We start from the raw sequence: 27,514 nt of genomic DNA on the forward strand, positions 1-27,514 counted from the left end.
ACCTGTTTTTAACACCAAATCTCTCACCTTCCTGATCTCTGGACAGCCCTCCTGGGGCTTGAGGCCAATAGGTCCAGCCTTTGCAAGTTCAGGGAGCACAGGGCAGAGGTGATAAGAGTTGGGTGACTGTCCGTGACAATAACTAGAAACAACCTGTGTCTGGCCTGCATAGGGTATCAGAAAAAAGAGTCTGCTGCTAACCATATGGCTCATTTTGGGATACAGAAGGAGGCATGTTACTGCTGCAAGCATTTGGTTGCCGAGCAAGGATTCAAAATACATCTGTTAAATGTTGCCCATGGAAAGCCCTTGCTTCAGCAAGCAACTTACTATCTACAGGGAGGAAGGGGAAGCATTAAAAAAAAAAAATTGTTATTCCTCTCTTTGTAAATGAAAGAATGGTAAACATTCCTTTACATCCCAGATAAATCAATAGCACAGCATTAGGCCAGCTGGTGATAAACGGCATCAGTCGATTCTGCTATTGCATTTTCAATCCACTATTGAATCCAGAAAACTCTGGGGACTGAACAGGCTTGATGATCCCAAGGGATGGCTAGAACAAAGATTTGCAGGCAAACACTTTTATGGAGCAAATGGTCCAGTAAGGAAGTGATTCATGCGCTGAAGCATATGTGGCTCGTGCCTCCCAGCCGCCTTCTAGCTCCTGCCCTGTGCTGCTGGGATGTGGCCTGCCAGATGTGCTGGTCTGCCCAAGGAATAATCTCTCTTCAGAGGCAAGGAAGGCTGTGTGGGCTTCACTGCCCTTGCTGAAACTAAGTTCTTAGCATTAAAAGGCTTCCTTGGGACTGGACATTCAAATACTTGCAGCTGGGGACAGATTTTTCTAAAGCATCTGGGCTCGCCAGCCCTTTCTCTCTCCAGGCAACCTTGGTGGATCTAAATGCATCAGAGCATTATCACAGCAAAGTGACAGGAACAAATCAGAGATGCCACAATGCAAACCCATCAGGCCTGGGTTCCCTAAGGATGGCTGAGGGCTGCATCGCCCTCTTCTGCCTGTCTGATTGCCCCCAGTTCCATCCTAATGCCAGCTGCTGAGGTGGTGTAATGCCATTTGCTTTGCCCAGAATCACTACTGTACCCCACAGACTCTGCAAGAGCTTTCTTGTCCTCGCTTTTACCCAGCTCTGCGCCAGGATTTTTGTCTCCTTTCATTGATTTGATTTAAATGAGCCTGGCCAGTTCTTGGGCAAGTCATCTCTTCGTTTCTCTGAGCTGCTACAGAGGAAGGAAAGTCAACAGCAAGAGAAATGCACAGCAGGGGCTGCAGGGAAGGAGCGTCCTCCACCATCCTGAACGATGTGAATTGCTCTAAAGCTGCTCAGATCTGCTGTGCAGGTGGGAGCAGGTGAGCTGGGGCATCCTGCCAAGTACTGGGCAGGCATTGCTGCTGGTGTAACACACCCTCTCTGCTCGTTTCCCTCGCTGTCTTCACCACTTTGTCTGTGCATCTTTTTGGCATTGTTTTCTTCAGCCCATAGCCAGAGGAGACAAGAAGGTCACTTCAAAAAGAGCCACCTGGAAAGCACAGTTCAGATGGAGAAGGACTTGGTGGTCTGTCTGGCAGGCAGCATGGGATCCTCAGGAATGAGACCATGGTGCTCATCGTGATCGGGTACTCATGCTACCGTGGGTAGCAGCTAGCCCTGCTCACACGGTCATCTCCAAAACCTGCAGAGAAGAACCTGAAGCCTCTATCTCCTGTGTGACCATGAAGGTCTCTTGCGGTTGCAAACCGGAGCTTGGTTCCAGCCGCCACGCATGGAAAGTGCCACCCTGTGTTTGCCAGCCTGGGTGGGAACATCACAGAACACTCAGCTGGGAGGGCTTCAGGCACCATAAATGCTGAGCTCCAACAGTGAGCTGAGACAGTTCAGACTGATCGCATCCCCTCGTGACTTGTTCCTGGCTGGCAGTTCTTGGTCCACTGTGTGCGAGCAAGGTCCCAGCAGAGAGGATTTCTGGACCCGTTTCTCTCCTTTGGAAAAGACAACACAAGGAGCTGCGTTCCCTGTGAGATCTGGTGATGAGGCCTTGAAGCAGCTCCTGGCACTGCTGAGCTCTTGGCCTGAGTGCTGGAAGGCTGAGGCTTGCCCAGGTTCCTGTTTGTCTCCTGCTCTTCTTGTGGCAGTTCTTGGAAATGCTTTTCCAGGGGATTTTGGCATGCCCCTGAAGTGGAAAACACCTGCTTCCGTGTTGCTCTTTGGCTTAATGCTTGTTTTATCCTGTTACCACCTTCCTGGCTGGGGGTCTCTAGAGGGTGATCCTCACAGCCCTGCTCTGCCTGAGAAGTCACGCATCTCTCCTTCTGCCCAGCACTCGCACGTTGAGGGAGCATCCCTTCACCTCCTGGGCTCCTTGTCTTGCTCTGTGTGCTCAGTCATCCCTTCCTCCTGCTACCGGTGCCACAAATCATGTGTTTCAGAATGGTCAGGAATCCCCTTCTGAAAATAACTCATCTTAATGACTGTGTTTTCATTTACAAGAGTCCAACTCCCAGTTCATCAGTCTTCCTTAGCTAAATGATTTTCCACCCACGTTAGTGTTCTGCCTCACTCTCTTCCGTTGCCCCGAGCTAGCTTCTCTGCAGTGAAAAGGCATCTTTTCCCTGGTTGCATCTCACCCAGCTGTCTGTGCTGCAGGGTGACCAAGTGCTCTCTGTCAAGGTGCCCCCATAGCACTAGCCGCTTGCAGAGCTGGCGTTCAGGGGAATGAGGGGCTCCTCTGTGATACAGGATCTGTGCCATCCAGGTCGTTGCCTGTTTAATGACACCTGTGGCGTGTGAGTAGTCCTTCCCTTCTGCTTCACCATGTTTGCCTCTATCATGGAAAGTAGCTATCTAGAAAATAGCACCCACCCCTTCCTGCTGGTGACGGACTTTGCTTTTTTGGGGTGGCAAAACAGCTTGTTGCTGGCTCCAGTGTGGCTATCTCTTGATGCCCAGCTTTTTCAACCACAGAGGCAATGCTTGTGAACCCTCCATCTTCCTTGAAAGCACTACAGTGAGGGGGAGAGCTGAAGGTGTGTGTCATGCAGGTACAGCTACAGCTCTGATGCCCAGCTGTTGCACGTGGTGATGCTCTGTGTCTGCCTGGGAGCATGGAGTTTGGAGTAGCAGTACTCTCTGTGCTAAAGCACAGTCAATGTCCTACAGTGGCTTAGAAACGAGCTTAAGAGCAAAGCTCTTTGGGGCAGAGAGGGAGTACAACTCCCTTGTGAGGCTCTGGGGTGTTGGGCACAGATGCTTGTGGCCTGTCTTGCTGCTGCTAGCATTTCCTTTGCTCCCCGCTCTCCATCCCGGCCAGTCAGGGCTGGGATGGAGAACGGCAAAGGAAGAGCTACGCCTTTGCCAGCCCGTTTGGCACAGCACTGCTTTCCCCTGATCTCCCCCAGAAGCAGATTGAGGAAGGAAGGGCAAGGTTTCCCCCAGGCCAAGTGACAGATCTCTGTATTGCCTCCTGCCAGGTGGAGTCATAAAGTCACTTGTGCAAATGTTTCCTTTCCTAGGCTGGTGGAAGAGCCTGGCAGCCTCCGTGACGGGCCTGATGACCGGTAAGGAGCTCAACTCCTCTCACCCGGGGCTGGGCGCCGTGCGGAGGTGTGCGATGCTCACTGGCTTAAGCCAAGCCTTGCTGGGCAGCTCAAAAAGGCTGGGCTGGGAGTTGAGGTGTCTGCTGATGCTCCCAGCGGTAACTGGCTCCAGGTTGTGTGATGTTTGTTGCTTAATCCCATAACACCTCCGAGGGGACTGGGCTGCCGTTGCTGGTGGGCTGCTCGGGTGCCCATGCCTAGGTGGATGGGGACCAGGGACTCTGTTTAGGAAAATGAGAAGATAACGGTGCCATGTGCTGCAAACAGGGTACCTGTTAGAAAGCTGGTTTGTTTTATATACCCTGTAACTTGCACTGTGTCTTGCTGCATATGAGTATGTGGAAGCTCAAGAGAGAGGACACTGTTTTGTGTTAAGGATGTGAGGCTCGTTCTACCGTACTCAAAAGAGGACCTGAAGCTTAGTGTATTGTTGGGTCTCCTTGTCAGGTGCCAGCTGGGGCTATGTGGGAATGCCTTTTCTCCTTTGACAACACAGATGATGTAATCCTCTCTCCCATGGAGACCATAGCATCCTTGGGTTGAGTTTGATCTTAGCTGGCCTCTGGTATGCACAAAGAAAGTCCATCTGGGACCCAGCTGGTGTCATTTGGGGTACGTGGGGAGAACTGGAGTGCAGCAGCTGCAGGCAGACCCTAAGTGTATGGCACAGGGCACCAACATCTGGCAGTGGGTTCTCCCATCTGCAGCACTCACGGTCCGAGTGGTAGTCATTTCTGATAGCAAAGCCTTTGCAGGGTGTGTAGGGATCAGTTGGAGCAGCCTCTTCTCCCCCTCTAACCCTAACCTTTCTCCTTGGCGTCCTGGCCAGTGACTTGCTTGTCTCCCTTCTCTCTAGCTCACCCTGCACGTGCTCATCATATCTCATGTCGTGTCTGATTTCTTCTCTTTTTCTTGTCTCTCTCCTTGTGCAGCAACACCAACCGAGCCAGAAGCAGTGGTGAAGAAGTACCTGGAAGAGCTGAAGGGCACTCCTGCTGACGAGGTGAGAGGACAGTGAAGCAACCCTGGCTTGCCCAGTGGCCTGTTCAACTGGGGTGCTGTGAAAATCATGGCGATGCCTGAGGACCATCCTTCCTTGGGCATCCTATGTGGTAGATACTGCTGCTTGCAGTGGCACTGTTGACGCTAGATGGAGAGGCTTCAGCACTGCCTGAAGCCCACATGTGATAACTGGTGACTTGTCCTCGTCAGAGGACTGTGACGGAGAAAGCACAGTGTGGGTTCAATAGCTAAGCCTGGCAATGCCTCCCCATTTCCCTTGGAGCTGGCTGCAGGGCCTGGGGTGGAGGGAGGGAGTTTGGCTTTGGTCTCTTCTCAGTGCTCGTAGAGGTCAAAACTACAGAGATCAAAACCCTGCACTGGAGCTGCTCGGTAGAGGAGCAGGACATAACCATACTCAGTTCCCACTCATCCCCTCTGACTGATGGCAGCTCTCTTCCTGTGCTGTCCAGGAGGTGGTGGAGTGGGGCAATACCAGCCAGATAAGGAAACCTGTCTCTGTGCCCTTAAACCTCAAAGGAAGGGATTAAAGTTGAAGGCAAACCTTCCTGAAGCATCTTGATCGCTTCCTTGGTGGGTCAGTCATTACGATCAGCCTATGCTCGCACTACACAGTGGTTTTCTCCTTTCTGTCTTGGACTCTAGGACTGTATCATCTGCATGGAGAAGCTGTCCTCCCCCTCAGGTTATGGCGATGCATGCGAGTGCAGCACAATCAAGCCAGAGACAGTTGGTCGTCTGACAAACTGCCAGCACTCCTTCCACATGCTCTGCATGCTGGCCATGTACTCCAACGGGAACAAGGTACCAAGCTGGCCCATCCCCACCAGGTCCCTTATGCCCGGGTGACTCAGCTGTGGAGCTCTGATGCCTGCTTCTCTCTCCTTGTAGGATGGGAGTTTGCAGTGCCCCTCTTGTAAAACCATCTACGGAGAGAAAACTGGTACTCAGCCCAAAGGGAAGATGGAGGTCTCCACTTTCCCCCAGTCCCTCCCTGGCCACAAGGACTGTGGGACAATCCAGATTGTGTATCACATCAGCAGAGGCATTCAGGTGAGTGCACAGCATGCTCGCAGGTACGGCTGCTGTTAAGATAGCACAAACTGCGAGACCCTCCCAGAAGGTATTGGGATCCAGTACAGTATCTGCTGGCAGCCCTTCACTGAGCAGCCTAAGGTGCCTCGAGCCAGCAGCTGCACTGGCTGTTCTTCAATGTATGAGTGACTTGGGTCTCCTCCATGAAAGATCTTTTCCCTCTTTGAGAGTGGCCCCAGGGTCTACAACAGCCTTTCACCTGCAGTAAAGACTAATGTCTGCATGAAGCAGGGAGGAGACTTGGCCCATGCTCACAAGGTGGGAGAGATCCCAATGTCTGGTTTCACGACCCACGTCTGAGGTTTCAGTGGTTGCAGTGAGCTTGCAAAGGTTTGAGCTGGGTGGTCTTTTTAGGGTGGCATCAGACCACGTGGAAAAAGCTCTGGTTTGGGGCTGCCTCCCACCAGAATTTAAGTAATCTGAAGAGCTGGCTTTGTATCCCAGCATGAGACCGCTCTTGGAGGACCCACAATACTCGTATGTCCCATAAGAACAAGGCAGATACCTCATACTCATCATCAGCAATACCTTGCTCCTTTTACATGGAAGAGCTGGTTTGAGATGGGCCCATGTCAAATCCTGCTGCTGATCCTAAATCCTGCTGCTGAGGGATTGTCCAATTCATATGAAGATAGACGTGTCCATGCCAAATATGTCTCATCTATTGTAGGGCCCTGAGCACCCCAACCCTGGGATGCCATACACAGCAAGAGGCTTTCCTCGCTATTGTTATCTACCAGACAACGAGAAGGGCAGAAAGGTAAGGTATCACACCCTGATAACATGACCCTTCTCAGGTTGTCCCTTGGCCCTATGTTGGTGGATCAGCCCAACAGGGTCGCTTTTGGGAGCTGTCCCCATGATGCTAACCAGCTATTCTTGGTAGTTGTCCCTGCTGTTTGTTCCTTAGGTGTATTTGTAATCCCTCTGCCCATGAAGATCTTTGGTGCTTCTTCACAGCTTTAACTGTGAAGACTTGTTCTCCTTCATCCTTTTATTAAACAAAATCCCATCTGATCTTTTTGGGAAGACACTCGTGGCCTATCTTGGGTTATGCAGTTACAACGGTTTGCACTGAGAACCGCTGAGCTTGGAAAGTCCAGCTGCTGGCTCTTCCAATCCCTGTTTCCTCTGGTTGGGTGTTTGCCTCAACTCGTGCTGGTATTTTTCAAGTCCTGGAAGACCAGCATGTGTAGGGAATGGTCCTTCCCATCAGGGGAATCACATGGGTAACTAAGAGGTGAGGAAGATCCCTTCTGATGCTGGGATCTTTGGTTTCCTCCTGCTACAGCAGGGATTTAGGTTGTCAAGCTTCTGGCAAGCTGCTTTCATGGCTCAAGTCTCCTAGCTGCTGAAGGCCAGCTTTGGTTTTTCTCTTTCCATCTCCAGGTCCTGGAGCTCCTGAGGGTGGCCTGGAAGAGACGCCTGATTTTCACAGTGGGCACCTCCAGCACAACCGGTGAGAGCAACACGGTAGTGTGGAATGAGATCCACCACAAGACTGAGATGGACACAAACCTGAGTGGCCACGGCTACCCTGACCCCAACTACCTGGACAATGTGCTGGCGGAGCTGGCCGCGCAGGGTGTCACCGAGGACTGCCTGAGACAATGAGCTGGGATGGGGTCCCGGCTGTGCCGTGCACGCATCGGGGAGCCCACCTAGTGCACTTATTCCTGTTGCCTTAAGTTCCTGTGTCTGACCGCCTGTCACACTGAGCAATAACACTGTACCGCGGAAACCCTGCCTGCTCTTCACAGTGTCTTTTTTGGGAGGAAAGGATATTTTTGTAGAAATTGTGCTTGCCTCTCTGGGTGGGGTTGATGGCTGCAGCCAGGACCAGCTGGGACAGTGGTCCTGAGGTGACAGATCCCCTTGTGAAGGGAGGACCTTGTCCTAGTAACGCTTGGGGACAGGATGGGGAGAGGAGAGCATCTTGTTCCCACTAGACCATCTGGAAAGCAAGCGAAGGCCTCCCTCTGGCACACTGCAGCTCCCCGTCTCTGAGGCGCCTCTTAGAGCGAAGCCTCCTCCCTCCTGCCCCTGTATCTCTGCTTGGTTGTAATAAACACTTCATTTCCACAGCGAGTCGCTGCTTTGCCTTCAAGCTGCCTGATGGCTTGGGGTGCCTCCCCTCTCGGTGGCCCTCTCTGGGGGACCAGCCTGCTCCACAGAGCTGGGGACACTCGATCCAGCCAGGAGAAAGGAAGGAAAGCTCAGCTCTGCTGGAGGGACACAAATCTCTGCAGGGGCAGGACACGGGGCACTGATCCCAGGGGTCAGGGATTGCAGCCTGTCAGTGCTTCGCCCACGGGAGCCTGGTGGTCCGTGGGCACGGTGCCAGCAGAGGTGACCAGGCAGTGTCCATCCTGAGGGAAGTCGCAACCCCCTGCTCTTGCTGTGAGCTGCCATCCTCCCTGAAGCCCTTCGGGCAGGACCTGCCCCTCTTTTCGCCTTCTCTCAGGTGAAATGGCAGTAGTTTGGGGCTGTTGGTGCCCGGCGAAGGCTCTGTAGGGAGGAGGCTGTTGTGCTTTGTGCTGCTGCTGCTGCAGGGAGTGCTGGTGCCACCAGGCGGTGACGGGCCACCTTCCTCCCCGGCTCTGCTGCCAGCTGGGCGGTGGTGGCAGCTATGCAGGGATGCTCGCAGGGATGCTCTCCGGGCGGGAGCACAGTCCCGCACCATGAACTCTGCCTGTTACGAGTGCTAGCACCTTGCTGAGGGGATATTGCCCTAGTCCTGGTGGCCTTGCTGTACGTTGTCCCCAGGCTTCTTGTCACCTGGTAGCTGAAGCTCTTTCTAAGAGCTGTTTCTCGCTGTTCCCCTCCCTGTGGCCACCAGCTGCAAGTCCCTGGAGCTCTGCCCACATTAAATCCCTTTGGCACACCAGAGGCCCTGGTGCCATCTGCCATTTTACCTCCTTCCTGGGAGATCCGGGACATGGCCATGCTCCGTGGTAGCTCTGTCTTGGCATCCTCCTGGGACCAGCATGTCCTGGACCAGCAGAGGGGCAATTTTGTCATGCCAATATACAAACGAAAGGATTTTCAGAGCTGTCAAGGGCTGGAGCTTTCCCCGGCGTCTATCTTGTGCTTGCAGCCTCCTGGTTACTCTCTTGCTGCAGGCTCTAGGGAGAAGACCCTCAAACATCCAGGGAAGTTTGGGGATGCTGCAAGAATGGAAGCTGCTTGCGTGGAGCAGGTATGTGTCTGTGTGTTGCTGAGCTCTACAAAAATGGGCTGTGTCTGCTCCTCTCCCGCCCTGGTTGCGAAAGGAAGGTTTTGAGTTTAAACCTCAGCTTTGTATCCCCAGATCACGTTCTTCCAGCAATCAAAACAATTGAAGCAAAAATTGAGCAGGGTTCACCCAGCCCTGTACAAAGCAAGAATTTCCTGCTGAGCGTTGCCCAAGGCATCTTTGGCAGATGCTCATGTGCGTCAATCAGCTCGAGCCTCCCCCTGTCTGGGCTGGTCCAGGGCTGGGGCACCGCGGCGTGAGCTGGCCAGGCTCAGCGGCTCATCCCTGCCTGTCACGTCCTCTGCCACGAGGACATGAGGCATCTCCTAAAATCCTGGCCGTGTCCGTGCTGAGCCTGAGACGGCTTACCCCCTGCGGCAGGGGGATGCAGGCGGCAAAGGGGTGGAAAGCAGCAGAGCCTGGTGCTCGGGCACTGCTGCACAGGGAGATGCTTTGAAGTTGGTTCCCTCTCTGCCCTGGGGCAGCGGTAGCAGCGTGGGGCAAAAGCATGACTGCGATGCCGTGGTGCTGGTTGGAGCCGGGAGGGGACAGGGCCTAAAATAAGTGCTTAATAGTGCTACTGGACAGGTCTGACCAAAAGATTTGGGTCCCCCTGGCCCTGGCTGGAGACCCAGGGTGGGGGTTTCTCCCTTCCCCCTGCAGCGCAAGCCTGTTTGCAGCGGGGTGGTTATTATTAGCCGAGCCTTGACCCCGCAGGTATGCTGGCCCCGTGTCCCAGTAGCGGGTACCGGCAGCTGAAACTGTGACTCACTGTCCCCCTGTGTCATCCTGCCTCCCTCAGCCGGCCGCTGGCATCCTGCCGGGGAGCGGGAAGGAGGGCTCTGGGGTGGCAGGTGGGGGGCTGGCATGTCCCTGTGGGCATCTGCGGACCCCGGGGCAGGTATTGCTGGGTTGGAAGAGGGGAATAAGGCAGGGACGGGAGGAGGGATGGAGGCTGCAGCTGCGCCTGATTTTTCCCCTCTGCAGCTGGACCGTGTAATCTTTGAATGCCCCATTTCCACTTAATCTGAAGTTGTGGTCCCGGCCTCTTCGGGAAGGGGGGGAAGTCCCCTCCCACGCAGGAATGGGCAGCCGCTGCCCTTGGCAAACACCGGAGAAGGAGCACTCAAATCGCTCTGCATGGAGAGTAGCTGGCGGGGGCGTGCAGCGGTGGGGGGCTCCCAAGCCATGGGGCAGCTCCCATTCTAGGGTCACTGAGCCTGGCCTCCTCCCAAGGGCTTGGGGACCCTTTCCCCAGGGAGGGGGGCCATGGCCCGGCTCCGCTGCCAGCGAGGGGGAAGGATGGATGGGGAAATGTCAGCATTGGGTGGCCCTGGAGTTTGGGTGCCTGCATGCCCCTGGTGCTGGGTGGGACTGTTTGCCTTAAACACTTGAGGATTTGGGCGAGTTCAGGGTGTGATGGCTCCGGAGCGCTTCCCTGCCCTTGGGGCAAGGCTGGCTGCATCCAAAACCAGCCGGGCATGGGCTCACCCCTCGCACTGGCTCTGGGGGCCGGGTGGGCGCGAGGCACCTGCAGGGAGTCAAGTCTTGGTGGGGTGAATGGGGGTGCGGGACAACTTGCCCAGCTGCCCCCATATCCCCGACAAAGACTTTGGCTCCTGCCAACCCATCCTTGACATGGCTCCAGTCTCCTCTGTGCCTCAGTTTACCCTTTCACATCGCAGGCTTGTGCCCTGCATCCTTGCAGCCCGCTCTGGTGCCTCAGCTCTGGGCTCCAGTGGGGCGGCTCACCGGGGGGGTTTGGGACCAGCTGGTGATCCGAGACGTGCAGCCAGCCCCCTTTGCCTGCGGGGTCTTGCCGGGCCGGCAGAGCCGGTGCAGGAATGCAGGGCTGGGAGGGTCTGGCACCTCGGGACAGGCGGTCCCTGCGGTGGGGGCTCACGGGGCGGTTCGTCCCCTCGGCAGTGGGACGGGGTGAGCGGAGCAGGGCAGCACGTCCAGCCCCACCGGGACGACACCATGGAGCTGCCACGGGTGCTGCTGGCGCTGGCTGGGACGGGCGCAGCCGCGGGCCTGGGTGAATCCCCTGGGGGGACGGGGGGCTCGGTGGGGCTGCGAGGTGTTTTCCCCGTGGGTCTTTCAAAGGTGTGTGTGCCAGGGAGGGGGTTATGAGGCCGGGCATGACTGGGGGGTCCCCACACCAGTGCTGTCCCCCTGGTGCTGGCACCGCCGGCACCCCGTGAGGCCCCGCTGTGCCGGCACTGGCGTTCGTGTTGCTCAGCGTGGATGCCGGCTGGGGTCAGGCTCTTACTGAGCGGTGCGGAGCACGAGGTCCCCCCCGCTCACCGCCGGCTCCCCCAGCCCTGCTGCCCTACGTGCCCCGCGTGCCCCCCGCGGCACTGCCGGGGAAGCTCACCGCAACCACCTTCGCGCTGGAGAGGCCCTGCTGCGTCTTCGACCGGCATGCCAATGCCTCCGATGCCGTCTGGCTGGTGGTGGCTTTCGCCAACGGTGAGCGCCTGCTGCTCCGGCACGTGCTCCCCGCCTTGGCGGGGGGACGTGGGGGACCCTCACCGCGGCTGCTCACCCCCCCCATCTGTGCCGCACAGCCTCGGACGCCTTCAGAAACCCTCCATCCCGGGCCGATGTGCCCCTGTACGAGCGGCTGCCCACCGCCCGCTCCTATATGACGCTGGAGATGGCAGCGGACGCATACGCCTGCTCGGCACCGAGCCCGGCCGTCCTGAGGGTTGGGGGCGACACGGCATGTGCGGACCAGGGTGGCTGTGACTCCTGCAACGGGCCCCTGCCCTCCCCGGGGCCCTACAGGTAAGGCCAGAGGGACGGATCCCCCCAGGTGCCGGCTGGGGTAATTCCCCACCCAGGGTGTGCTCGTCCCCCACCGGTGTCACTGCCGTACCTGTCCCGCAGGGTGAAGTTCCTGGTGATGGGCTGCCAGGGCCCCAAAGCAGAGACGAGGTGGTCCGACCCCATCCTCCTGCGGAGAGGTACCGGTGGCACTGCCGTCCCCCCGCGAGTCCCCTGCACCTGCCCGGATGGGGTGCCGGCACGTGGCACGGTATCGGCCCTATGCCGTCACCCCAAAACCCAGAGGGCAGAAGCGGTCCTCGATCTCCCCCGGCCGCCCCATCCCTCCCCTTTCCATCGCACCATCCCTGAGCCCCCTGTGTCCCCCCCATATCCCTCATCCCGCCTCCTTCCAGCCGGCAGCCCGAGCACCATCGACCCCGCGCCCGCGCGCCGCGGCAGCGACGTGGTCGTCATCACCTCCATCCTCGCCAGCCTGGGGACCGTGCTGGCCGCGGCAGTGCTCGGCGCCGTGGGGTACGGGGGCTGCGCGGGGACGTGCTCGGGGTGGGGGGACGCGTCCACGGGGCGCCCTGGGAGAACACCCCCCTCCTCGGTCCCATCGGCAAAGAGATGGAGCTATGGAGATGTTTTGAAGATTTTAAAAGCCTTTTTTTGCTTAAATCGGGGATTTGTCACGGTTTGGCGGGGAGAAAGGGCCCCTCGGCCGTGGTCGGTGCGGGGGGGCCGGCAGAGCCCCGCGGACCCCGCCTGACGCCTCTGCTTGTCTCTCCCTGCAGCACCGAGGCGTGGAGGTCCCTGTGCCGCCGGGATTCGGGGACCGGCACCTTCGCCCACAGGTCCTACAGGACCCACCACATCCCCCCGGCCCTGCCCCAGCCCCTGCCCCCCGGCTGCAGGTGCAGCCCCCCGGGGCTGGGCTGCTTTGCCCCCCGGCCTCCCGGTCCCTGTCCTGCCGAGTAAACTCTCACTTTACATCTGCAACTGCCTCCTCCTTGCCCGGCTGTGGGACGATGCACCCCCTCCTCTGCCTGCCACCCCGCTCACGCACCAGCTTGGTGCTGTGTTTACCAGGCCCCCGATGTCGGCCACGAAGCGCTGGACCTGCGGAGGATAGGGGCACCGGGTCCCCCCACACCACCCAGGGCCTCGGTTTGGCGGCATTTGGTAGCAGGGGGGGCCACATGCTGGCACCGGTGGGGTCTGCGGGGACCCCCGAGGGGGGCATCACCCTGGGGTGGCACTCTCTGCCCCACTGCCTGGGTGAGGATTGTTGTGTGCCAGTGTCACGAGCGTGGCAGTTCTCAGCACGCCTTCCAGGCAGGCAGTCAGGCATAGGAAATGCTCCCTGGGGAAACAAGCCCAACCTGTTTGCCACGGGGCTGGCGCAGGAATGTGGGCGGTTGGCGGCCACAGGTAGGTTCCCCGCAAGGACGCAGAACCCGGCCACCCGCACTCCCACCCTTGGCATCCAGGCGCCCGCACCATGTTCCTGCTGCTTCTCCCGCTCCTAGCGATGGCCCACGGCCTGGGTGAGTCCGCCAACGCCGTCGGGCTGGGCTGCGGGTCCCCGCTGTCCCCTGCTTGCGAGGGTTGTCCCCGGAGCCTGGAGGTGCAGGGCAGCTGATGCCCCCCGCTATTCTGGGTGTCACCCCTAGCTAGCATCCCTGGTGTCACCTTCCTGGGTCTGCTGGCACAGCGTGGGGTCCTCTGGGGGGGTCTCGCAGGGATGTCCCTTCCCGGGGGGTGGCACGGGGGTGTCTTCGCTTCCTCTTCGCATGAAACACATTGTGTCTGAGCCCAAAATGCGGGGGCAGGAGGGGAGCGGGGGTCCCACAGCCAGGATCGCGGGGGTCAGCTCCCTCCTGTCCCCGTCCCCACGCCGAGCCCCCAGTACTGCTGCAGCTGACGGAGCCACGGGTCCGGGGGCTGCAGTGGGGGTCTCACACCCCTCCACTGCACATCTCCCCCCCCTTGGCTTCTCACCGCAGAAGAGATCCCGTACAAACCCAAACTGAGCATGGCCAGCCCCACCCTGGGGGGCCTGACAACCAGTTCCACCTTCACACTGGAGCAGCCCCGCTGCGTCTTCACCAACCTGCAAGATGACGTCGTCATCTGGCTGGTGGTGGCCGTCCCCAAGGGTAGGTGGGATGTGGCGAGGCCCCGGGGGGAGCAGCCCCGGGCAGGGGTGTGCTCAGGGCTCCCCGTGCGCCCCCGCCCCGCCCCGGGGTCCCTCCTCATCCCTGTCCTTGTCCCTGCAGCCGTCCGCAACTTCAACAGCAGCGTGAGCCCGGGGTCCCCCGAGAGAGAGTTCCAGAAGTTCCCCACCAGCGCCCTCGCCTACATGACCCTCAACACCACCCTCCTCAACTACCCCTGCCCCAAACCCACCGGGGAGATCGCGGTGCTGCGCGTCGGCAGCGAGACCAGCTGCGCCGAGGATAACACGAGACCCACCTGCAACGGCCCCCTGCCCGGTCCTGGGCCGTACCAGTGAGCCTGCCTATGGGGACATGCCCCCCACCCCTGCCGGCAGCCCCCCTGGCTCGCGGGACCGTGGCCAACCTCCCTTCCCACCCCAGGGTGAAGTTCCTCGCCTTGAGGGATTCCAACCCCGTGGCCGAGACAGCCTGGTCGGACCTCATCACCCTGAGGACAGGTACCGCTGCCGGGGTGCTTGTCCTGCCCGTCGCATCATCCCGCAGCTGTCCGGTGTTGGGGGGTGCGGGGTGGTCCCGGGGGGCTGCACGCTGAGCACCGGCGGCTCGGGGCGCAGCGCTGCTGCGAGCAGCCAGGGAAACTGAGGCAGGGTGTTGCTGCAGGTCCTGCTGGGGTATGATGGCACCGTGCGATGGCACGTTGTGTTTGCTCGCTACCATTGCACATTGCATTTGCACACTGCAATTGCACATTGCATTTGCACGCTGGCATTGCATGTTGCGTTTGCACGCTGCATTTGCACGGTGCAATTGCACGCTGCAATCGCCCACAAATGCACCGTGCCCCGGCCGGGCCCCCTGTGCTGCCTCGGGGTGCACGTGCCCCTCTCTCCCCTCCCGCTCTCTCCCCAGCCCAGCAGCTCAGCAGCATCCCCACCACGGGCAGCGGGCGCAGCGCCGGCATGATCGCCCTCACCTCCATCCTCTCCATCCTCTTCGCCATCCTGCTGGCCGTCCTGGTGGCCATGCTGGTCTTCTGTGGGTGAGTGCCACCCAGGAGCCACGATGGGTGCTAGGGATGTGGGACCTGTGTCAGAGGGTGACACTGGCACCCCACGGCCCCCACCCTCGTCCCTCACCCCCCCCTTCCCTCCCCAGCTCGAATGCTTGTGGCGGCAGCAGCAGCTTCAGCAAACCGGAGGCGGTGACGGTGCGGCGGTACAACACCCACCACGTCTACGACCAGCCAGCCGCCCGGCTCTGAGCCCCCATCGCAGCCACACGCAGCCTCCCCGCCTGCTCCCGCCGACCTGCGCACCCTCGGGTGCCCTCGCGATTGCGCCACCGGTGTCGGTGGCACGACGCCTGCCGCCGTGGGGGCACGGCCAGAGCTGCCCTGTGGACCGGGGCCCCGGGGAACCATGATGGAGCGGGAGATTAAAGGCCTTTCCGCATGCTTTGCGCCCGGCCTCTGCCTCCTGTTTGTGCCCTCCCCGGGAACGGCACCCACTGAAACCTCACTGCCTCCCGCAGCCCCCAGAAAAAGCCCCGTGACCCCGTCCCCATGCCCCCACGCAGGGCTCTGAGCCCCATCCCTGGGTGGGGGATGGCTGCCGCCCAGGGCAGGATGCGGCCAGGGATGCTCTGGACTGGGAGAAGCATTTTCACACCCAGCTTGGGGCACGCGGTGCCACCTGCGCCCACTTTGAACGGGGAAAAGTCCCCCTGGAGCGCAAGGCAGTGAGGGGAGCCTGACCCCCACTCAACAACCCCGACGCTGGGGTGAGGGGCACAGAAATGCCCCCAGGAGTGGGTGACGGGGTATGGGGGGGTGTTTTTCCCTGTTCCCATCCACCCCACAGCGATTTCTCCCTGCCCCAAACCTGGAGGAGGGTTTCCCCCAGGCAGAGCTGGCCCAATCCTGCCCAGGTGCTGCTGATGTTCCCTCGCTAGCCACGAGATGGCAAGAGGGAACCGGCAGCCCGTGGCCTGATCCTGCACCAGGGGCTGGGGGGGGGCCTGATCCAGCATTCTTGATCCTGTACCAGGGTGTGGGTCCCCGATCCTCCTCGGGGGATGTGGGACCTGATCCTGCCCGGGGGTTGTTGGTGCCCTGATCCTGCAGCCTGGGCAGGATGAGACCCCACTGGTGCCGAGGACAAGCAGGCCAGAGAGCACTGCAGGGTGGCCGTGCCCCCCTTTGAGCGGAGTCAGGGTGGGTATGCATATACGAATATATGTCATATACATATATTAAAAAAAAAACCCTATTTTTTCCATACGTGCCGTGCGAAGGGCAGCATCACATTTATACCTGATCCATGGTCACAGCGCCCTTACCGGGGTGTCCTTACACTGCCCAGGGGGGTGTTAGCAACTTGTCCTGCCCCCCCCCCCCCCCGCCATGCTGCCGCTGCCAGGAGCTGGCCTCCATGGAGCCCAGCCAAAGAAAATCAAGCAAATCCGGCGATTAACCCCTGCGGAGATCAGCCCGGCCGCAGCGAAGGGACGGTTTCATCCTGCAAACACGGGTCCCCTCCGTCCTACCCCATCCCTGGACACGAAACACCCGTTACACCCGCAAAGCGGCTTCGAGCGGCTGGAGGGGGGGCTGTCCCTTGTCACGCAGGCGTTGCTGGAGGTGGGACATGCGGCCCCGGCCGTGTGCGGGGCCGGAGCCGGCACATGGGGAGGTGTGAGCGATGGTAACAGGCGACCGTGCCTCGTCCCCCTGTCCCCCGGTGCGGGGGAGGCAGAGGGGCAGCCTGTCCCCGTAGTGTCCCCGTAGTGTCCCTGCGGTGTCCCCGTGGCGGCTGGGCGCAAATGCCAAGGTCCGGCAGTGTCTGCCGGCACGGCCCTGAGCCCCGGCTTTGGGTGCTGAGCGAGTCCTCCAGCCAAGGCAGGTCTCACGGGGGGGGGTCTCCTGTCCCCCCTCCTGTATTTATGGCACCAAGCCCCCCCCCTCAAATGCCACTGGTCCCTCTGGGGGTGCTGCAGGTGTGTGGGGGTGCAGTGCTTAAAAAAAAAAAAAAAAAAAAAAGGTAAAAAAGCAAGCCAAAGCGGGGGGTGGGGTGCCGGGCAGCGGGGAGCGGCCGGTGCTGGGCCGGGGGCTGCAGCCCCCAGGCTCGTGGGGGCAGCGGGGGGCAGCAGGGACCCAATGTGGGTCCGGGCCTTAATTGCCAACGCAGGGGGGGTGCTGGGCTGAGCACCCCCGGCACCCACGGCAGCGCGGGGTGTCCCCGTCCCCCCCGCGGTGTCCCCGTCCCCCCCGGGACCCCGCCCCGCTCCGGAGCGCCTCCGCATCTGCCCCGCCCACGCCCGCCTGAGCCCCGCCCACACAGCTTGAGCCCCGCCCACGCCCACCCAGGCTCCACCCCCTCGGCGACGGCAAGCTATAATCACCCAATCGTCGCCAGGGAAAGGCTTCCGGTCCCGCCCCCCGTACCGCCCCGCACGCTGATTGGCGGCTGGCGGCGCCGGCCCGCACATGGGCGCGGGGCTGGGTGCCGCGGGTTCGAGGCTCCGCTCCGCTCCTTCGGCTGCGCTCCGCTGCCCGCCCGCCATGGCCCGGCGGAGCGCGCTCTCCATCCGCATCGTGGAGGGCAGGAACCTGCCCGCCAAGGACATGTGAGTGCCCCCGGGGGGGCCGGGAGGGGTTTGGGGGGACACCCCGGGAGGGAGCCCCGCCTGCCCCAGGAGAGCTGTGGGGTGTCCCTCCAACAGGTCCCTGTGCTTTGGGGACACCCCTCCCAGGGTGGCTTTGGGGTGTCCCCCCTGCTTTGGGGGCTCACCCAGAATGGCTTGGGGTCCCCCTCAGCAGTGCCTGTGCTTTGGGGGTTCCCTCCAGGATGGCCGTGGGGTCCTCTTGCATTGGGGGGTCCCCCCAGGGTGACTTTGGGGGGTCCCCCCAGCAGTGCCTGTGCTTTGGGGGTTGTCCCCAGGGTGGCTTTGGAATCCCCCTTGCTTCGAGGTTCCCCACCAGGATGGGTTTTTGGGTGCCCGCAGCAGTTCTCGGTGCTCTGGGGACTCCCTCAGGAGCACTTTGGTGTCCCCCTGCTTGCAGACACCCCCAGGGATGGCTTTAAGGTTGCCTCCCACGAGCACCCGGTACTGTGGGGTGCCCCCAGCAATGCCCCCAGTTTGTGGGGCTCCCCTGTGCTGCCATGGGGCAGGGCTACCCCCACCATGCACCCCCCTCATCTGGCCCTGGAACTGGGTCCTTTGGGGGGACCCCTGGACAAGCAGCAGGACCCCTGGTACAGCCGTCCCCCAAAAGGAGCAAGGAGGAGCCCGGGTGCTGAGGCCCCCGTCACCGCTCCATTCCCAGCCCTGGCTCAAGCCCATCTGGCTGCGGGCCGGGGGGCTCCACTGGCAGCCCCTTGGGTCGGGCTTTCACTCCTTGGCAGCCCCCCAAGGGCTGCCCACATCTCCTGGCATTAGCCTCATTGCTCTGATCCTGTGGGGTGGGATGTGGGGACAACGTTGGGGTGGCAAGGGGGGACGACATCAGGGTGGCCCCCAGCTGCCAAGGCAGTGGGAGGCTGTTGGGGAGTGCTTGGCAGCCGGGCAGGGTCGGGGCTGCCGGAAAACCAGCAAAAATCCCTGCAGTCGTCATGGAAAAAGAGGATAAACAAGGAAAGAAACATGACTTTTTTTTTTTTTTTTTTTTCTTTTTTTAAATCCCATGTGTCGGGGCCTGATTTTTAAATCCCTTGGCATAACTCCCTGCTGGCAGCTTGAACCAGCGTGGGCAGGCTCTGGTTTTTAGGAGGCTTTGCTTTTTAGGAGAGCGTGTTGCAGAAAGCCGCTGTGCGATAACTCCTCGAGCGGAGCTTTCCAGATCGGAGGCTTTGGGACGCGGCTTTGGGCAGGGAGAGCTGCCACCCCGGCACGGAGGGAAACCCGAGCGCCGGATCCGGCACTCTTACCCGCTGCCACCTGACCTTGGGGGCCGCTGGCCGCCGGCCCCCTCCCCTGTGGACGGGGGCTTATGAGATCCGGTTCCTCCGCTCTGCCCTGGCGCAGCCTTTGGGATGGCTGCCCATGTCCCAGGGGGGAAATCCATCTGCAGGGTGTCAACGGCAGCCCTGGGCACATTTGCAGGTCAGACTTTGCTTGCAAGCACCCACGGGTGACGGAGCACCCCCAAACCCGTGTGGGCCCCCCCCCAGCTCCTGCCGGATTCAGCAGAGGCAGTCGCAGGAGCAGGATTTGGCCGATGTTGCTGTGGTTTGTAAGTCCCCTGGTGCCACCCTGCTCCAAGGAGCCGTGCCACCGGCAGCCCCCTCTTCCCCCGGCGGCAGCAGGGTGATTTCAGTGGGGTTTAGCCTCGATGCCAGACTGTGGGACTGTGCCCACAGGTCTCCCACCTCTTCCTGGTGCAGTAGAGCCGCTGTTTGGTTTTGTCGTCCAAGCCAGCGCCCGCCCAGCGCGGGGCTTGGCACCGTACGGCCACGAAACCAAGAAACTGCCCATAAAGAGGCAGGAAACCCGCTCCTGCTTTCGCCCTCCGGCACGTCACTGCCTAACGCCAGGTCCAAAACCCAGGCAGGCAGGAACGGCCGCAGCAGCTCTGGCTCAGCCCTGGGTGGGCTCTGCCCCTCTGTTTCCCCTAGGACGCAGTGGGAGCGTGAGCCCCCTCCCAGCTCAGCGCTGCAAAATCCTCCCCTGCATTTTCATTGCAGGAAAGCAAGGAAATTTTTTATTTTGTTTTGGTTTATATTATTTTATTCTATTTTATTGCCCCCCCAGGGGCTGGGCAAAGCGGCACTGCTGTCTACACCAGTGAATTTTTAATTGCAAAACTCGATGCCTCAGCCCCCAGTGCTGCCTGTTGGGATGGATGGCTCCGGGAAGCGTGCATGTTTATTTCCTCCCACCCCCCCCCCCCAATTTATACTGTGCTATCCATCTTTAACGCTTCAGTCTTCATTTCCTCTTTTTAAAGCCCAGCCTTCCCCTTTCCTAGCTCCTTCCCCTGCACCAGCCCCCCAGTCTCGCCTCCCGCGGCCGCCCGTGCCGGCGTGGGGGGGCCGGGGCTGGTAGCCCCTGCGCAGGCACCAGCAGGATGCCCAGCGCCCGCTGAGCACCTGCAAACCTTATAAATCTCTTCCCTTGACATCTCCCGGGCGCTGGTTAGCGTCCAGGGATGGCGATGCTGTGCAGACGATGTCACCCAGTGCGGTGCCGGGTTTCCCACCCGCCTTCAGAGCGGGGATTTATCCCTTGCTGATGCGGATCACAGCCCACGGGAGGACGGATTTTGGCCGCCCTGCTTTTTAATCCCTGGAGCGCACGATGCCCGAGTACTGCAAGGGTGGCTCCGTGGCACCTTGCGTCCCAGGGGACGTGGAGGGGCCCGTGTGCTCAAAACGTCCCCGTGTTGGGGACAAGGTTTTCCCGCTGCCGGTGTCGAGGCAGCTCCCATCTGAAGCCTGCCCTGCGTTGCTGGGCACGGCTCAGGTGGGCAGATGTTCCCTTTCTGCCTCCGTGCTCCCTGCCCGCTTGATGGTTTGCATAAGGCAGGAAATGTCAGCAAGAGGCTCTGGTTAATGGTGCTTCATCCATCGCTCTCATTAAAACCCTCTCGAGTGGAGGGCTGGAGATGGGAGCAGGCAGGCAGAAAGCTGTTCTTAGCAACCTGCCTGCACTGCCAGCACCACGTGTGGCCCGAAATGCTTGGGGTGCCTGGTGATGGGGATGCCAGCGTGGTACTGGGGATGCACGACCCAGAGAAAAGAAACCCCCCGCAGCCGTGTTTTGCAGGGCAGGGAGCACCTCAAACCCTTTGAATCCCCCAAACCCTTTTAATCCCCCCCAGCAGCTGGCTTTCAACCTCCCTGGTTTTGGGATGGAGAAATTGCTCTGTGCTTGGGGTCCCCACCCATGCGGTCCCCCCCTTCTCCAGGACACTTGTGGCTGGCTGACGAAGGCTATGAGGACCGGCGTTAATGAGTAACCGTGCTCAGAGCAGGCTGCTCTGTGCCGGCTGCCTGCGGGATGGGAGCCACAACCTTTCCACCCTCTTGGCCAGCACCCGGGTCCTGCCGGCTCCTCTGCCTCTGGCCGGAGCCCCCACCCCTGCCTGCAACTGAGTCACCTCGTTTCTGAATAACTGGGGCAATAAGCTGTAAAATGATGATTTTTTTTTTGGCAGCGGCACACAGGAGTGATGACTCGGGTCATCCCCGGGGAGGAAGCAGGGTCAGAGCATCACGGCAGCTGCCAACAGCCCGTGGCTACCGTGGCACACGCTGCCTGCCCTTCACACCCTCTGCATCACTGAAGGTGTCCCCAGGGATGTCCCCGTCCCTACAGAGGTGTTGGGCTCTGGGTGCACCCCGGGGCTGGAGGAGGCTGCTGTGGCCTCGCTTCCAGTGTGTGCAACGGGGCTGCGGGTGCCTGAAGCCGTTTCGGGGAAAGGGTGGGTTTTGTTTGTTCTTTGCCTTCCTATTTGGAAGAGGAAAGCCACTTTCAGCTGCCAGCGGGATGTGGTGGCCGGACACGGTCAGGGGTGAGTTTCCCCGGGCTGGGAGTGAAGCCGGGGTCATCATGTGCCTGCAGCCATGGTCAAATCCCACCAAAGTCTTTGGCTTCGGGGGCTGCTTCTGTACCCCAGCACCCCATAGCCCCGGGGTGTCCCTACAAGGGGGACCTGCAAGGTGGGTTTGCCAGGGCTGAAGGTTTTGGTCATGAGAGCCCTGTGGGGTTGGGGTGGGGGGCCAGGGCCGTGGCTGGCGGCGCTGACAGAGCCGTGCCGTGTCCTTCTAGCACGGGGAGCAGCGACCCGTACTGCATCGTGAAGATCGACAATGAAGCCATCATCAGGTGAGTGGCTTCATGTCCCTGGCTGGTCCTCAAACCTGCTGGCACACCTGGCTCCTGGCAGGTTCCTCCATCCACCCTGCTGCAGGCACAATGTTGTTGTTGCTGTTATTATTATTATTCCCTGCTTTGGGCTGAGCTGCTCCTGCAGACGCAGGCTGCGATGTCTAACAGCTCATGGCCACCCCCCACCCTGTAAGTGACCCCCCCCATGTCTTGCCAGCCCAGAACCCCAAGACAGGACGGGGACAGGGACCCATTCCCTGCCCCAGCTGAGGGTTCAAAACTGTGGGTGCTGCCCCCCGCCATGTGTCACAGAAAGCCGGGGAGCTCACAGGGCTGGGGAGGTGGGGAGCGCCCCAGTGAGGCAGCCCCCCCCCCCCGTCACCAGTGCCGTCTGCCCCGCAGGACTGCCACGGTGTGGAAGACGCTGTCCCCGTTCTGGGGGGAGGAATACGAGGTGCAGCTCCAGCCCAACTTTCACAGCATCTCCATCTACGTCATGGATGAGGATGCGCTCAGGTACGGGCAGGTCGGCTGCGGGGCGGTGGGTGCTCGGCATGGGGACTCGGAGGTTGGTGGCTTTGCCTGCCTGCGTGCTCAACCCCATTGTAGACACCAGAGAATCCACACCTGGCCATGCTGGCTTGGGCTTTGGGACACAAATGGGTGAAGTTATTTCCTGAGGTTATTTTCCAGCTGGCAGCAAAGGGTGGCTGACACACTCCATGGGGACAGACACGCCGTGGTGGCCCCAGCCCAGGATACCCGGGCACCATTTTTCCCTGCCGAAACGCACGGCAGGGGCTGTCCCACCTGGGGCCTGGTGGAGCGGGCGGGCTCCGATCCCACGCCGTGTCCTGCTCTCGGCTTCTGTTTTCCAGCCGCGATGATGTTATCGGGAAGGTCTGCATCACCCGGGACATGCTGGCGGAGCACCCCAAGGGTAGGGGGACAGGTGGCCGGCAGGGTCCCAGCAGGGACCCGTCTCCCACCCCTGCGATGAGCTGGTCCCAAAGGTCCCCCCAGTGACCGCCCCCCCCCCATGAGGGTGCCATCTTTTCCCGCAGGCTACAGTGGCTGGATGAGCCTCAGCGAGGTGGACCCCGACGAGGAGGTGCAGGGGGAGATCCACCTGCGGGTGGAGGTCCTGGGGAGCCAGGGCAGCCGGCAGCTGCTGCGCTGCACCGTGCTGGAAGCCAGGTGAGGAGGGGACACGGGGGTGGCACGGGGCTGCGTGTGCAGCTGGGATGTGTACGGTGAGTCCTGGCTGCTCCGTGACTCGGTTTCCCCACTGTATCAGGGTCTTCTCGGTTATCCTGCCTTGGGTGCAGAGCATTCTCCCCACCACCCAGCAGCTGATGGGGGTCCCGGGGCAGGGTCCACCTCGTCTGCTGGTCTTCAGGGTGTGCATCTCGAGATGCTGGGGAACCGAGGAGGGGAGTGGGTGCCACGGGTGTCCTTATTTTGGGAGGATACTGGGAAATTCCCCCTCTCCTCGGCAGGGATTTGGCCAGGAAGGACCGGAACGGCGCCTCCGACCCCTTTGTCCGCCTGCGCTACAACGGGAAGGTGCAGGAGAGCACCGTGAGTTCGACTTCAGTTTATCGTGATCCCCCAACCCGCTGGCGGTGCAGGTGAAATTATCCCACTGGGAAGCCCGGACCTCAGCCAGGAGCCATCCCTGTCCTCCGGCATCCCCATCTTGGCATCCCCAGGGGGGTGTTGGATCCACCTGGCGAGAGGGGATGAAGCCGTTGCCTTTGCAGGTGGTCAAGAAATCCTGCTACCCCCGCTGGAACGAGACCTTCGAGTTCGAGCTGGCTGAGCCCGCTGGGGAGAAGCTGTGCGTGGAGGTGTGGGACTGGGACCTCGTCGGCAGGAATGACTTCCTGGGCAAGGTGAGCCCCCAAACCCCGTCACCGCTGCCGGGGGGGCCTGCCCGGCTGCCTGCCCGACCCCCTCCTGCCATCCCCTCCCAGGTGGTGTTCAGCATCCAGGGGCTGGAGGCGGCCGGGCAGGAGGAGGGCTGGTTCGGGCTGCGGCCGGACAAGTCCAAGCCGAGGGAGGACGAGTGAGTGTCAGCATGGGCTTGTTGGGGGGTGCCAGGGGTGGTCCCAGTGCCCACAGTGGCGCTGGGGAGGGGGTTATTCCTGGGAAGCATCATCCCTTTGGAGGGGCAGCTCCTGGAAATGCCCTTGTCTGGGAGCGGGGGGCAAGTGCAGGGCAGCCCCACCTGCCTGGCCAGGCTTTCCCGGGCCGTCGGGCCACCTCCTGCTTGGTGAAGTACTTCTCCATCCCTGCATCCATCCCTCCGTCCACCCACCCACCCTGTGCTCCTGCAGGCACCGAGGCAGCCTGGGCTCGCTGCAGCTGCAGGTGAGGCTGCGGGACGAGACGGTGCTGCCCTCCCACTGCTACCAGCCCCTGGTCCAGCTCCTGTGCCAGGAGGTGAAGTCGGGGCGCCAGGTGAGGGGTCCATGCAAAGCCCTGCCGGGGCACCCACCTTCCTCCGGCTCTCTGCCAGGGCATTCGTCTCCCTCGGCCCATCACGTCGTGGTGCCTCTCCCCACCAGGATGGCCAAGTGCACCTGGTCGCCCTCCTGGATGAAACTACCACGGCCGAGTGCCGGCAGGAGGTCGCCGTCAACTTGGTCAAACTCTTCCTGGGCCAAGGGCTGGTCAAGGAGTTCCTGGACCTGCTCTTCGAGCTGGAGCTGGCCAAGCCCTGTAAGGCTGGAGCGGGGAGCGGAGCCAAAGGCTTCCAACCATCTCCTGGGGCTGCAAAACCTCCGGGACCTTGTGCGGTGACTTTTCTGGGGTGATGGTTGAGGTTCAGCCATCACGCTGTGCTCCGGGTGGGAACCTGTTGGGTTCATCCCAAGCAACTCATGGGCTGAGGTTGGCTGAGGTTGGTGGAGGAGCAGGTGGCTTGAGGTTAGGAAATCCCCGTAACTCCCGTGGAAATGGCCGGGGGTGGAGGGCACAGCCCCTGTAAATGCCCCCCATGATTGCAGCTGCCCAGTGGGTGACCTGTGGCCGTCCCCCAGGCCACAGACCCTCTCCTGTTTTGCAGGCGAGCCCAACACTTTGTTCCGGAGCAACTCCCTGGCCTCGAAGTCGATGGAGTCCTTCCTCAAGGTGCCACACCACCCGAAACCTGCTCTTCCCAGGTCACCCTGGCTCTGGGCTGTCCCCACTGGGGCCGGTTCCTGGGGGGAGTACTGGGAGGGCTGGTGGGGCTGTGTCTTCCCTTGGGACTGGGCGGTTGGAGAGGGTCCCCTGGGTCACCCTTATCGGGGAGTCTGGGGGTGTCAGGTGCCAAACCTGTGGCCGTGCCCCCCATCACCGTCCCCTGTGCGGTCCCTCGGCAGGTGACAGGGATGCCGTACCTGCACGCTGTCCTGGGACCCACCATCACCCGCGTGTTCGAGGAGAAGAAGTACGTGGAGCTGGACCCCGGCAAGGTGGAGATCAAAGACGTCGGGTAAGGGGTGCACAGGGCGGTGGGGCGGGGGGGGACCCTGGCCGTGGGGTTGACGGTGCCGGTGCCCGCAGGTGCTCGGGGCTGCACCGGGTGCAGACGGAGGGCGAGGTGATCGAGCAGGGCCGCCAGCACCTCCAGTCCTACCTGGGCGAGCTGCTGGACGCCATCATCAAGTCGGCCCCCGCCTGCCCCCCCGTCATCCGCGCCGCTTTCCGGCAGCTCTTCGGGCGCGTCGGGGAGCGATTCCCCCAGCACCAGGTTGGGCTGCGGCGGGGGATGGACCGGGGGTCAAACAGGGACGTCCCCAGGGGACAGGGTACACTGGGTGCAGTCCCCAGCTTTGGTCAATGGGGTCCCCTCTTGGGCGTGGGGGCAGCCCCCCAGGGACGGGGGGCTGCGCTGCACCCAAACAACAACCCAGTTTGATGTTGAAGCCAGCCCCCCTGTGCCTGGCGCGTCGATGTATGCGGTACCCGGGGCTGTCCCGCGTTGGGGCAGACCCTCACACCTCTCCCCCCGCCTCGGTCGGCTGCAGCACGTCAAGTTCGTGGCTGTCACCAGCTTCCTCTGCCTCCGCTTCTTCTCGCCGGCCATCATGACCCCCAAGCTCTTTCACCTGCGGGAGACGCACGCCGACGCGCGCACCAGCCGCACGCTGCTGCTCCTGGCCAAGGTGGGACGAGGGGGGACACCGGGGGTGGGGGGGTGTCACCCAGGTGGGGTTTTTGGGGTGCCTGGCTGCTTCCCATTGGGGAGGGCTGGTGACGCCGCCGTCCCCGGGGGTCTCCAGGCTGTCCAGATGGTGGGCAACATGGAGCCGGCAGCCGGGCGGGCCAAGGAGACCTGGCTGGCACCGCTGCTGCCCGCCCTGCAGCAGGGCATCGCCCAGATGAAGGACTTCATCTCCCGGCTGGTGGGGACGGAGGAAGAGGAGGAGGAAGGTGAGGGGGGACCGCTGGGCCCCCCTGCCGTGGTGGTGAAGGAGGGGCCGCTCTTCGTCCACAAGACGCGGGGCAAGGGGCCGCTGCTCGCCGCCGCCAAGAAGCTCCACTTCTGCCTCACCGGGGAGGCCCTCAGCTTCGGCAAGAGCCCCGGCGCGGAGGTATGGGGGTGCCGGGGGGCAGCGAGGGTGGTGGCAGGGTACGTGGCACTGACCCCCTGTGTCACGTCCATTGTGCCCCCCATCAGCGTAGCGGTGCCATCGCCCTGGCCGACATCCTCGCTGCTGAGAAGGTGGAGGAGAAGAGCTTCGGGAGCTCCCACGTCATGCAGGTGGTCTACGTGGGCGCGGGTGGGCAGCAGGAGACAGCCTACCTCCAGTGCAAGGTGGGACGGGGACGGGGACGACACGCACGTACCCCCCCGAGGGGCGTCACAGCCCCCTGACTGTCGTCCCCCCGCAGTGCGTCAACGAGCTGAACCAGTGGCTGTCGGCCCTGCGCAAGGTCTGCGTCAACAACCCCCGCGTGCTCCGTGCCTACCACCCCGGCGTCTTCCGTGGGGACAAGTGGAGCTGCTGTCACCAGAAGGAGAGGACAGGTACTGGGGAGGGCAACCGGGACCCCCTCGGGGGTGCTGGCGGGGTGTCGTCGTCGTCCCCCCCGCCGCCGTCGTGAGCCTGCTGTCCCGCAGGGCTGGGGTGCGACCGGACCCGGCACGGCGTCACCCTGCAGGACTGGAGTGACCCCCTGGACCCCGTGGCGGAGGCGCAGCGCCTCTTCCACCACCTCCAGGGTCTCCGAGGGACCCTCCGGTGAGCCTCCGCCCCGGGGGGACCTCCCTGCACCCCCCCCTCCTCCTGCCAACAGCCCGTCCCTCTCCTCCTCCTCTCCCTAGGGAAAAGTACTGGGAGCTGCTGGAGCCAGAGGGTGCCTCAAATGGCGCCCGGGGTGAAGGTAGGTTGGGGGGGGGGGGCGGGATTTTGGGGACCCCATTGGGGATGCTCTGGTTGGGACTTGTCCCCAGTGGTTGGGGGGGGGGGGGGCTGTGGTGGTTGCGGGGTGCCCCCCTTGGGTGTGCAGGGTCTCACTGTTGCTCCCCCCTGCTCCCTGCAGGCACCCCCCTGCCCGAGGGGCTGAGCCGGCTCTTCGGGGTGCTGGAGGACCTGGAGGGCTGCCACCGCCTGGTGCAGCCCCCGGCCCCCCCCACCCCTGCCCTGCTGCAGCTGCAGACGTGAGGGGCCTGGTGCAGCCCCCCCACCCCCCCGCCCCGGGGGGGTGGGGGTCCCCATGACCTGGGGACCGTGGCGGTGGCAATAAAGGCACTTTGTACCCTGCAGCCCTGTC

At 61.7% G+C, this 27,514-nt stretch overlaps 4 protein-coding genes across 6 annotated transcripts in view; all 4 read left to right on the plus strand.

Annotated features, from left to right (window-relative positions):
- The window catches only part of DTX2 (deltex E3 ubiquitin ligase 2), a 40,108-nt gene extending 32,631 nt beyond the window's left edge, over positions 1-7,477 (plus strand). The window contains 6 exon segments of the mRNA XM_052803580.1: positions 3,533-3,577; positions 4,549-4,619; positions 5,282-5,440; positions 5,528-5,689; positions 6,402-6,491; positions 7,121-7,477. Of these exon segments, the coding sequence (XP_052659540.1) occupies positions 3,533-3,577; positions 4,549-4,619; positions 5,282-5,440; positions 5,528-5,689; positions 6,402-6,491; positions 7,121-7,345 (752 nt within the window). The 3' untranslated portion in view covers positions 7,346-7,477.
- Positions 7,478-8,669: 1,192 nt separating this feature from the next.
- UPK3B (uroplakin 3B) lies at positions 8,670-12,722 on the plus strand. The gene is made up of 6 exons (XM_052804036.1): positions 8,670-8,747; positions 8,861-8,930; positions 11,289-11,438; positions 11,537-11,756; positions 11,859-12,272; positions 12,536-12,722. Exons 1-6 carry the CDS (start codon positions 8,670-8,672, stop codon positions 12,717-12,719), a joined length of 1,116 nt encoding a protein of 371 aa, XP_052659996.1. The 3' UTR covers positions 12,720-12,722.
- Positions 12,723-13,129: 407 nt separating this feature from the next.
- On the plus strand, positions 13,130-15,363 carry LOC128149117 (uroplakin-3b-like protein 1). Its single transcript, XM_052803945.1, has 6 exons — positions 13,130-13,288; positions 13,748-13,900; positions 14,021-14,252; positions 14,342-14,418; positions 14,831-14,960; positions 15,077-15,363. The coding sequence occupies exons 1-6, from the start codon at positions 13,243-13,245 to the stop codon at positions 15,180-15,182; spliced, it is 744 nt and encodes a 247-aa protein (XP_052659905.1). The 5' UTR covers positions 13,130-13,242; the 3' UTR covers positions 15,183-15,363.
- A 2,032-nt stretch (positions 15,364-17,395) lies between these two features.
- On the plus strand, positions 17,396-27,514 carry LOC128149425 (ras GTPase-activating protein 4-like). 3 transcript variants are annotated; one of them, XM_052804611.1, is made up of 20 exons: positions 17,396-17,545; positions 21,689-21,745; positions 22,151-22,264; positions 22,627-22,688; positions 22,813-22,945; positions 23,248-23,329; positions 23,512-23,643; positions 23,725-23,816; positions 24,088-24,211; positions 24,319-24,472; positions 24,819-24,883; positions 25,117-25,229; positions 25,301-25,487; positions 25,765-25,902; positions 26,020-26,331; positions 26,418-26,555; positions 26,633-26,768; positions 26,862-26,982; positions 27,066-27,124; positions 27,284-27,487. In XM_052804611.1, exons 1-20 carry the CDS (start codon positions 17,406-17,408, stop codon positions 27,403-27,405), a joined length of 2,481 nt encoding a protein of 826 aa, XP_052660571.1. In that variant the 5' UTR covers positions 17,396-17,405; the 3' UTR covers positions 27,406-27,487. The 3 variants fall into 3 exon arrangements, with proteins under 3 accessions (XP_052660571.1, XP_052660572.1, XP_052660570.1); XM_052804612.1 differs by lacking the exon at positions 27,066-27,124 and having other exon boundaries at positions 27,284-27,514; XM_052804610.1 differs by having other exon boundaries at positions 25,765-26,331; positions 27,284-27,496.

The sequence above is a fragment of the Harpia harpyja genome, chromosome 12, assembly GCF_026419915.1.
Source record: "Harpia harpyja isolate bHarHar1 chromosome 12, bHarHar1 primary haplotype, whole genome shotgun sequence".
Classification (NCBI taxonomy): domain Eukaryota; kingdom Metazoa; phylum Chordata; class Aves; order Accipitriformes; family Accipitridae; genus Harpia; species Harpia harpyja.